At 41.5% G+C, this 11,097-nt stretch overlaps 2 protein-coding genes across 3 annotated transcripts in view; one reads left to right on the forward strand and one right to left on the reverse strand.

Moving 5' to 3' along the window:
- Positions 1 to 233: 233 nt before the first annotated feature.
- On the reverse strand, positions 234 to 4,668 carry GPX8 (glutathione peroxidase 8 (putative)). 2 transcript variants are annotated; one of them, XM_009272523.2, is made up of 3 exons: positions 4,443 to 4,656; positions 3,573 to 3,834; positions 234 to 977 (listed from the first exon to the last, which is right to left on the reverse strand). In XM_009272523.2, the coding sequence occupies exons 1-3, from the start codon at positions 4,647 to 4,649 to the stop codon at positions 814 to 816; spliced, it is 633 nt and encodes a 210-aa protein (XP_009270798.1). In that variant the 5' UTR covers positions 4,650 to 4,656; the 3' UTR covers positions 234 to 813. The 2 variants fall into 2 exon arrangements, with proteins under 2 accessions (XP_009270798.1, XP_019325801.1); XM_019470256.1 differs by lacking the exon at positions 3,573 to 3,834 and having other exon boundaries at positions 828 to 977; positions 4,443 to 4,668.
- A 432-nt stretch (positions 4,669 to 5,100) lies between these two features.
- The window catches only part of CDC20B (cell division cycle 20B), a 23,187-nt gene continuing 17,190 nt past the window's right edge, over positions 5,101 to 11,097 (forward strand). The window contains exons 1-3 of the mRNA XM_019470254.1: positions 5,101 to 5,172; positions 7,265 to 7,481; positions 9,058 to 9,179. Of these exons, the coding sequence (XP_019325799.1) occupies positions 5,101 to 5,172; positions 7,265 to 7,481; positions 9,058 to 9,179 (411 nt within the window). The remainder of the gene's footprint in view (positions 5,173 to 7,264; positions 7,482 to 9,057; positions 9,180 to 11,097) is intronic.

Below are 11,097 nucleotides of genomic sequence, written 5' to 3' on the forward strand. Positions count from 1 at the left end.
TTGCCCCTTGAATCCTGCTGTAAGCAGCCATGTATATTCACACAGGCCCTGCCTTCATCCAGGTCAGAAGGCTGGGGGTCCAGCAGGAGATGAGCTCACAGCCGAGGCACTGTACTGCAGTGCAAATGTATGGAGAAGGCTAAAGAGGTTAAAGGTCTTGCTGTAAAGGTGAAATGTAAAATTAATCAAAATACAAAGTAGGCAAGGAAACATTTTTGCAATTTTTTTTCTTTTAATAATTTTATTTTCTGTGTACAGTTTTTTACAACTAAGTTGATAGCTTCACAATTCAGTAATCTTCCTCAAGAAGATATTGCAAAGCTGGTATCTTCAGTTGCATTTGTCTCTAGAAACTCGGGTATGATGCCTCTGGGCCCCATGTCTTTCAGTCAGGACAATTATGTGTTAATGGTATATCACAATCTATTTGTTACTGGTAGATGGGAAACAAAACTCTTCTGTGCAAATACTGAGTATTTTATCAACAAATCCTCTTCTTTTTAGCTATCTCCCTGCTGGTGACAACTGTAATTAGCTATTGTCAGCAATTTAAAGAAACATTCAGAAACTTTATGCAAATTGAAGGTCCATCCCTGTAAGGTACCGAGTGCCTTGCCATTCTCAGTAACCTCAGTGGTTCTCAAGGCCATTGCAGGAGCCAATCCAACATTAATAGACATAGTGTAGCTGAAAATACTAACGCCAAAGAGAAGTAAAATCACCTGATGGTTTAGCTTCTAGCAGCATTTCCCAGGAATGTAGTAAGGCTGTGTACCCATGCTGTTGAATGGATTCACAGTGTGAATGGCTTTTTCAGAGGTCTTCTCTTTTTTTCATAATAATCTGCCTGATTAATGATGCTACTTCTGGCTTGATACTTTCTACGGGCTCTTCAGGTCTCCAGAATTTCACAACTTTACCCTCAGGGCTGACAAGGTACTTCCAGAAATTCCATCGAGGTTCTTTCTTTGAAGAATCTGTAAGAATGGCACCAGATCATTTTAGTGACTTACACTTGTCATTGTTTCATTACCCTGCAGTGATTCTTCAACTATTTATGTTGAAGTAATCCCACTGTGTTCTTTGCTAGTAGTCTGGGCCTGGATTTACTGGTTGGTGTTAATGATCTGAAAAGTGGGAATTGAATGACGCTCTCCCCTTCTTGTGAAACTGTTTAAGAGTTCCTACTTACTACGCTCTGCTTCCTAGGGAGGAGGATATGAGGGCTGCATACTCATTTGGGGAATCGCCAGTTTTATGTCGGTTTAGGGGAAGTGAAATGGGAGCAGGAAGTCATACTGGTGATGGCTTAATTCAGCTCCTTTTGTCCCATGAGGCAAAACCTTACTGGTACCTTTGCTATCATGAATACCTGGCAAGATAATTTCTGAGATCAAGGGGCTATCAGGAAACTATGTGGCTCCTAGAGGAGGCAGAAGCAGTTTCTTGACTCCGACTTTGTCCTTGGAGAGTCTCACAGGTTTAGAGGGAAATCGCTTTTTGAGAGAAGAACTAGAAGGAAACTCCAGGAGATTTTGACTGGGCAACAGGTGTCCACTGGGGAACAGTGCTGAACCCTACACTGATTCTTGGAAGCAATGGGTTGAATTTTGCCATTGGACTACACTTGTAATGTCATCACTGTAAGGGGACACCATGGCAAGCAAATGGGTATGGTAAACCTCATGTCACGGAGGCTCCAGCCCAGCTAGTAATTATATCTTTGCTGAGTTGTTGTATCTAGGGTCAGTCTTGAAGTAACATAACCCCATCTCTGAATATTCTTTCAGTGTTCATTAATGCGTATGAATAACTCACACAAATACATAGGAAGCTGGACATTATTTGGGGAAAGGTGAGGCCACAAACCTTGCACTGGCCCAACAAAATGCCTTACTGCTATGAAAGCGGCAAGAAGCGGTTGTGTAAAGGCCTTGGCACCATGTTTATGCTGTCAGTGGGTTCTTTTTGCACTAGACTATCTGACAGTGCTGGACAAATTGTAGCTAGCAGTCACAGCCACAAGGGGGTGTAGCATGAAGATGTTCAACCTTCTGATTGTCAAAACAGCTACATGAAGAAAACAGGTGCTTCTTTAATTGCAGATGCACAGTAATTTCATGTGAAGCAGAGGAATGTGGGAAAAGACCTTATTTCAAAATACTTAAGTATCAGAGGATCTTTCTCCTTCTTGTGGGTGAACAGCTTGTCAAATAAGAACCAACTGAGTGAATATGGCCTTTCTGTTTCTGTATAGGTATTAATGTCTGATACTGATTACACTGGTAGTTAGAATCTGGATTCATCCCACCCAGCTGGTACCTATGTGCTCTAGTCTCCTCTATAATGAACTGAGAGGCACCTCCAGAGTGCATTCAGTAATTTCAGTGGGCATCAGGCAACTCAGAGCAATGAGGCTTTACCTGGGGTCTTTGGTGACATGCCTAAGGGGAGGTAGGAAGAAACACAGTTACAGTGACAATGGTGACCACTTAAATGACTCCTAAATGATGATTATTTTCAAGTACATAAGAGGTATCACAGAGGATATGGGAAGAAGCAACAGACTTAAGTGGTGTAAGAAAGATTTCATTTGTATGTTGAAATAGCTTTCTGACAAGAGGAGCTGTGAAGAACTGGAATAGACTGGGAGGTTTTGGAGTCTCTCATACTGTAATAGTCTGGAGAAGAACATGTAGTACCTATTTGGGTAAATGTGATCCTATCTTGGGGCAGGGAGATGGAATACAGGTTTGGGCCTTCTCCTACCTTATTTTCTAGTTAAAATGATGTTATAGAGAAGGGTTATGTTCTAATTACCCTTTCTTTCATGTATCAGTGTTTAGCATGGGTCAAAGACCTGGCCAAAGCTCAGGAGAATGCAGAGAGGCTTTTTAAGTTGGCTTTGGGTCTGTGGGCTTTTTGGTCAACTGAAGAGAATTTCATTTCACTTGTGAGAGTATGAGACTCTAAGTCAGTAAATGCTTACTGTAACATGAGTATTTGTGCAAGCGGGTTTTGCAGGCTGGGCCCTGAAGTTCACAAGACAAATTAATGCAAATCAGTGATTATCTATAACTACAGTATATATAATCCTACTTTACAATACAGTTTACATAAAGGTAGAGATATGACTCTGCTAAAACAGGAATCTTCTCATCTGCATGTGTTTATGTAAAATCTTCCAGTAATTTTAAGACCCCTCCTGTAGTTCCGTTTTTGTCCACAAGAAAAGTTGTTTTTCAACAAAAGTCACGTAATTTGAAATGGGGTTTTGTAGGTGGGAATGTTTGCACTCAAGTTTATACATCCACAAAAGGGATGTTTCTAGCTGGGCTGGTCACAGTAGGCTGTTTTTATAAATCAGTGGGAAGAAACGGATGCTTTCAGGGCACAACTCTTCTGACCTATTTTTGATATCCACATTGAAATGAGATGAACTGTATGCTGAGTGCCTGTTTCTCTCCATAGACTATGAAGACTATGATGTTTCCTGACAAACAAACCCAGACTGGAATTTAGGGAGAATACCATGGTTACAGGCAGCTTGATATATAAAAGAAAACAGTTACCTATTAGAAATTTAAAGGCGGGCTCTGCTTCTGATCCTAGGATCTTGATTTTGTGGAAAACAGGGAAGGTTACTCCATAGTTTCCTTTGGCAAAAGATTCTATTTCCTGGCTTGAACTAGGCTCTGATTCTCCGAACTGGTTGCAGGGAAAAGCCAGCACAGTGAAGTGGGAGGGACCAAACTCTCTGTGTAGTTCTTGCAGTGCGATGTAATTTTTGTCAGTGTGTTGGCAGTAACTGGCCACGTTTACAACCAAAGTTGCCTTCAGAGAAATAAAGTTATAATAGTAAGAAAAAAACCTAGAGATGGCATAGAGATTACAATTATGTCTTAAAACAGCATCTCCCACTACCACGATCGTTCCTGCCTGAAGGCTAAATTTAATCTGTCTGATCAAAATTTCATTAAACAGATAAGGATGATAGCAGATTAAGATATTTACTTTCAGACAACCTGTTTTAAAAATCCAATAAATGGATAAACTTAAACTTACAGCTTTGTTTAAATATAAGCATGTTAAAAATCATATTTAGGACAGGCAATAAAATCATATTTACTAGATCAGCTTCCAGAATTCAACACAACATGCTACCATTCTTAACCAAGATTAAAATGCACAAGTTGTATTGTTAGGCTACACTGATATACAGTAAAGAATATGAAAACCCATTTTTCTTGATTTATTAGATCTTAATTCCTGGAGCAGGCCTAGATAAAATAAATTTCTCTTCAGCTTACTGTTTGAAGAACACAAATTTAGCACAAATCTCTGCCGAAAATTCCCATAACCAAACTTTTTGTTAACCTACAAATGGAAACCTGTTTTTCAGTGAAGATTCAAGACAAAGATATAATGAAGTTGTAACTTACTTTCCCTCTGTACTTCTCCAAGGAAATGATCCTTCCTCGTGAATCCTTGACTTCAAAAGAATAAAAATCTTTGATTTTAGGTTTAAAAAATCTCAGCTGCAGCAGGCAGAGAATGGCAGTACACAAAACCATCGACAGAAAAACAACAAAGACCCTGGCTTTGGGCATTGAGTATTTCAGCGGATAAGTAGTTGTGAGAGGCTCCATTTTTGAAATCTTTGGAGAGAAGCCTGGGCAGGCCTGGAATGTGAAGGAGGAGCTGAAATATGAAACTCGCAGCTTGGACTAGAAAGAACAAGCTGCTCATTTTGTCCCTGTTGCAGAAGTGGCTGTTTCATTTCACAGTGCCTCTGCTGGGCTTCAGAGCTCTTGGGTGAAGTACAGAAATATCTCTGGCTGGGAAAAAAAAGAAATGAATGAAAAGTGTGTTCCCATCACCTAAGGATGCTGACTGCTCTGTTAACTGGCCTGTGTGGGATACTCCAGAGTTTGCACACTGTCTTGAGAGGGGCTTCTTTTGTGGGTCTGTAGTGCAGCTCTCACACATCCCCTGGGCCCCTCAAGTGTCCCTGGCAGAGTTGTTCAGCAGCAGGCACCTATGCTGTCAGACAGATCTGGAGAAGCAGTTTGGGGCCAGCTGTTTAGGTAGGAGGGCAATATGGCAGAAGCCATCCAGTTCACAGCCTCTGTCCTGCCTGTCAACAGCTGCTGTGGGATCACCGGCAGCTTTGTTTGTAAAACTCTTTTACAGCACATGGGGCAGAGAAAAACTCCTTGTTTATAGGCTGGCATAAGGGAAGAAAATAAAATGGGTTTTTTTGTAATTTTTTTTTGTAATGGGAGGGGTGGCTGATGATGGAAAACAGGTTGTTGTTTTTATTGCTACTGGCTAACTTGCAATTAGCTGGGTTGAGACGAGAAGATGGAAGGTCTGCACGAGAGAAGAACAAGTTAGCTGAGAATCTCAGCTCTAAGCCAGGCAGCTCCAGTGGTGTTTTGCTGAGGCAATTGTGAAAGACAGTCTGAAATTTAGAGCCACACAAGTCTGGTGTCTTATCTGTCTTCATTTTATTGTTTGGTATTTTAAAGATATTTGCCTGTTGCTCTTGGTTTCTGAAGGTACATTAACAGGTAGCGGTTACAACTCAGTTACGGAAAAAACAGTATTTTCTCTGTCTTTTTTCATGTCTTCCCTTGCTCAGTTCTTCTCTCTTTCTTTCTGTCCATTTGCTAGTCCCTCTCTTCCTCTCAGCTTCAGGATTTTGTTTTGTCCTCCTCATGTTTCTGTTCTTGGGCTTTTCTAAGCTATTACTTGTCTTTCAGCCCATGTTGCTTGTCAGTCTCTGCTAACTTTCTTTTCCTCCTAGTCCAAACCACCATTCAAGAGTGATTTCTGTCTCAGTTGTTTTTCTTATCACTCTGATTTTTTGCTGCACTTAGAGACTACATTTTAAAGGATGAAAATAGAACAGGACTTTCTGAAGGTAAAACCTGGAATCTAGGGGTCTGTTGCTTTTCAGTGACTTTGATATTACCTCAACTATCCTTGATTTGTACAATATCATAGTAGTATGTTCAACCATTTCTATAATCTCTAGCTAAGGTCCATGTTCATTTTGCTTAACAAGACTATATAGAGAGTTTCACACAGTTCTACGTAACAGATGCTTGGGAAACACTGTGAAATTTCAGTATTTGTTTGGGTGTTTCCTGTGATCTGAGGACATGTGAGGCTTGATCTCTGCCTGGCAGTGAGGCCTGTGAGCGGGGTGTTTCAGTGGTGGGGGGCAGAAAAGGCACAGACTTCTGTACTGAAGTGAACTTGTACTCAATAAGCAAACACAGGTGACTAATGCTGACTTTAAAAGCAAGTTTGAATGTGTTGGATTTCAGAAAATCCATGCAAAATCGTGGTGTCTAAGTTACGTCTCAACAGCTTGTAATTTTCATCTAATATTATTTCAGAAATAAATAAAAAAAACCCCAAGACAATATGTTATAAATATTTACTGGAGTACCTAATAATGATCCAGAAGCCTATTCTACTTGCTGTGCTTCCTTACTGTTGTTACTTTCACTGTTTTCCCTAAAACATTGCTTCAAAACTACCTGAAAAACAAGATTTTGTGTTCAATATTAGCTAGGTTCTTACATTTCAAATTTTGATACATTTTTATGTTTTATGTTTTTCTGACACAAATTGCTCTATGAATGAATTTGAAAGTAAGACACATAAATCCGTCATTTACTCTTTGTTTACTATACCTTAATGTATTAAAAAGTGTAAGATAACATACAAAATAATAACATGAGCAAGCCACAGCACTGGTGAGAAGATTCAGAAATCAGAAGTGAGCTAAGTTCTTCTTTGGGTGAAGATCAGAAAACGAGCCTGGTTTCAGAGAGCCCATGGGTTTGCCCAAATGCCCATCTCTCAGGAAAGACCAGACCCAGGATCCTACGCTAAATGTCTGAAGATGCCTTGTGTCTTTCAAAGGCCAGTGCTGTAGCCTAAGTGCATGAATGACACCAATTTAGTTTTCTTCTCTGCCACAGTCTTTCTATGTGGCAGTTGATTCAGGGGTACTTCTCTGACCAGAAGCATTTGTTTCTTTCTGTTCCCCCCGCCCCCCCCTTTTCTCCACCCAGGTGACTGACTGCTGGAGCCATCCTCAGCCCAACATCCATTTCCATGGCCTGCTGCTCTGAGGTGGGCTGAGCCCACACGGCGTGGCGGAGGAAAACTTTAAACAGTGTTGAAGGGACAGAGTGATATTAAGTCATGACTTATTGTGGTGTTTTGTCTCCTTTCACTTGTGCAGGTCCCAGACTCAGAAAGGACCACGTACTCCAGGTTTAAGAGTTCCATTAAGAGGAAGCTGGCGGCCAGGGCTCCGGTAGCGAGCAGCCCTATTGTCACAAGATGGCAGCAGCTGCACGCAAGAGGCGGCGCGGAAGAGCCACACAGGGCCTGCTGTGTGACCGCTCTTTGTGCCTCCGGGGGGCCGCAGCTCATCAGCACACCTGGCAATGCTCCAGGTCAGACAAGGTGCAAAGGCACATTTTTGTATAGAGGATGGCCTCATGGAGGGACTTCTGAAATAACCTGGTATGGGGAATTAGTGTAAGGTGTGGGCTGGTATTCCCCCGTGTCCCAGTTGTCAGGGGCTCTGGATATGGCAGTGTGCTGCAGCAGCAGCCTGTGCAGACCTTCACAGGCAGAGCAAGCTCAGGGCCAGCATCCTCTCAGCAGGAGTACAGTGCTGCCATGAGAGGAAAGCTGGGCCCAAGGTTCCTGTTACCAGTGTGCAGACAGCCTAGGACAGCAGGTCATACAGACAGCTGACATCAAGGAGGGGTGAAAGGAAAGGGAGAAAAGAAAGTTTCATCCCCAGCCAAGCAATGCCTGTTGCAGACCAGTCTTTTTTATTCTATGATGGAGGCTGTATTGGACTGGGGATAAGTTGCACTGGGCTGTAACAATGCACAGGGTTTGTTGCTGCACCTTCATAGCTGGAATGGTTAACGATAACTGACAGGAGAGCAGGAGAATTCATACAGGCCTCTCCCCTTCCTTCTGCTTCTCCTTTGCCTTATACACAGCTGTGGTATAGTGTACGCTCACTGAAGGAGAAGCCTGCCTTGTGTTATTGTCTCTCCTCCAATGCGTAAGGCTTCAGGTATTGACAAAGGGACAGTGGCCAAGGGACGCTCACACTCAACTCACCTTAGGGAGAGACTTATCTGAGGGCCATTCAGAGCACAGATCAAACTTGCAGTACTCTGACTTGGTCTGGAGAAGAACTGACTCTAGGGGAGGCTGTTTCTCTCCGTCAACAGAGGGAGCTGAGGAAGGGTTAAATGAGCCTTTGAACTCACTGACTCCCACTTCCAGCAGTGCTAGGGGAAAGTGGGGAAGGGTTTACATGCTGCAGGTACAAGAAGAGCTTCCTGGAAGATCTAGGGAACTAAACAAGGCTCATTTCTTGATTAATAATTAAAATCTTTAGAGAGCAAATAAAAGATGCTGTTTAGTGTTCAGGATGTGTTCCTACAATGCTATGGCTGTTGGTCAGAAAGTGTAATTCTATCTTCTGCTAAGCAGAATAGCAGAGCTATTCAATAATACATGCCCAGCTCTAGGAAACTCAGGTTCTAAAACAAGGTGAAGTCTTCCCTGCTTCAGTTTCTAGAACAGAAAGTCCTGCATGCTGTCTCTACTAGCAGTGGTGAAAGCCTGTATGGTTCTGGGAAATCAGATATTGATCTCCTATGGGGTGGGATCCTGTGTAACCAGTCAACAAATCTAAGGCTAGATATGAGCTGCAGTAGTAAACAGGCACTCTTTTAATGGAAATGATCAATCTGACCTTTTTTAGATGTCTCTTTTAGGATAAGATGAATAGTGCTGTAGAAATGTCTCTTTCTCTTCACTGACAAAAGGAAAGCAGGGTGACTGGTTCAAATGTCGGTATTTGCATTGTCCCACTTAGTGTGTCAGATCTGCTTTTAGAGTATTGCTACTACGAAATCAGTGCTATTCTGAAAAGTACTTGACAAATATCCCTGTGAATGGTTTTTCAAGGTATTGTTTCCATTAAAATTGTTTTTCCAGTGACACCTCAGGTGCCTAAGAAACTCTCCATCACAAAAACTGTTGTGACTCTGCCTAGCAGACATGCTGCAGCAGGCTTGGAAGGGAGGAATAACAGGAGAGCTGAAATGGGAAACAAACAGGTGAGTAATGCAACATTCAAATGCACAAGTAGGGTATTTGCTTTCCTGATGTGTTTTTTTTACCTTATCTTTGGCCTAGAATCTGTTATGCAGATACTACCTTACTGACATGGAGAACAGTAACAAGAGGAGGTCCATTTAGGAAATGTCTGCTAGAGAAATGTCAGGAGCAATTGCTTCGTCATTTATTTGATTCAGCTTCTCTCCCCTTCCTCCAGGCTGTCGTCCTGCAAACTAAAATCGAAACCAAGCTAATGAAGCCCTCAAGATACGTTTGTTACCTCTGAGGGAAAACATATATTGTAAAAAAAAAAAAAAATGTATGAAAAGCATGAATGACTCAGTTTTCCACTTGCTTTAATAAACACTGTGTGAAGAAGATAATTTCTTCAGTTGTGCAGGATGTAGCTGTTCATTTTGCCACACAGACGGAACGAGGTGCTATGAAAAATTTGCCAAAAAGTAGCTTTCTGAGAATAAAATTTTTGTCATGACAATAGAAGGTCAGATTCTTGGCCAAGGATGAAAGAACACATGGAGTCTGCCTAACATGTGAAACAAAGACTTCAGATCACTTCCCATTTAGATGTTGTTTTCTACTGCTGTACACTTTATCCCTTCATTTTTCCTAGTGGACACTGATACACCATTTTTTTTTTCTTTTTAGGTATTATGCATTGCTTTTTAGTCATCTTAAATAAACCTATGCTCCACCCACCCACCTGTTTCTGTTCACTAACTTCTTGAAAATTGACTTCTCATGTGAAGCATGGTGATACTTGTCTATATTAGTAAAAGTTATTACTGTAACATTACACTCAAAAACACCTCTCTGTTTTAGTGCTATCTAATTGTAACTGTTCATATATTAAGTTGTAAACTTTTAGGCAGTGACCACGCTTTTTCTTGTGCTCTCCTTTCCTTGATTGCACCAGTTGCAAGGTCAGTACTGAAGATGCTGATAGCTGTTTTGACGTGATGACTTTTTTGACCATAACTGTTGAGTAAGGATGCTTGAGAGATGCATACTCAATGTCCTTGCTTATAGCGGTTAATAATCCTTAATTATTACTAAGTTTCTGTGAGGGTATCAAGCTCAACTTCTAAGAAAAGGAGGTAGTGTCAGGACAGGTGGGCTAACAGGCTTGTTGATTGATATGTTGTAATAATTGTACTCTTGAAGGTCATTGGATGTTGCAAAAAGACTGTGCTTTTACATCATTCTGGGAAACCTGGTCCTCGGGTCAATCACTTTGCTTTCTAAATAAGCAAAATAGTCTGGAAAGTCCTTTCAACAACAGTCCTTTCTTCCTTCCTGCCCCTTTCCATGGTCTGACTGGAAAGTCTGTGAGTTTTAGGATTGTTAAAATACACAGCTCAATGGGTTTAGTAATCTTAGTTGAATCTACCCCACAGAGAAAATTAATAAAACTTTTTTGTGAGATGATAAGAACTTTCTATGAATTAAAGTATGTAAAACATTCTTCCTTCCTTAAAATGTAACATCTTTTAAAAGATGACTACATGTCATTGTCTTCACTCTTAGTCATAGAGTGGTTTGGGTTGGAAGGGACCTTTAAAGGTCATCTAGTCCACCCCCTCTGCAATGAGCAGGGATATCTTCAACTAGATCAGGTTGCTCAGAGCCCCGTCTTTCCAGGGATGGGGCATCTACCACCTCTCTGGGCAATCTGTTCCAGTGTTTCACCACCCTCAGTGTAAAAAATCTACCCTATTTTAGTTTAAAACCATTACCCCTTGTCCTATCTCTACAGGCCCTATTAAAAGTATGTCCCCATCTTTCTTATAAGCCCCCTTTAAGTATTGAAAGGCTGCAGTAAGGTCTCCCTGGAGCCTTCTTTTCTCCAGGCTGAACAACCCCAGCTGTCAGCCTTTCTTCATAGGAGAGGTGTTCCAT

The sequence above is a fragment of the Aptenodytes forsteri genome, unplaced genomic scaffold (genome assembly GCF_000699145.1).
Source record: "Aptenodytes forsteri isolate BGI_AS27 unplaced genomic scaffold, ASM69914v1 Scaffold92, whole genome shotgun sequence".
NCBI classification, from domain to species: domain Eukaryota; kingdom Metazoa; phylum Chordata; class Aves; order Sphenisciformes; family Spheniscidae; genus Aptenodytes; species Aptenodytes forsteri.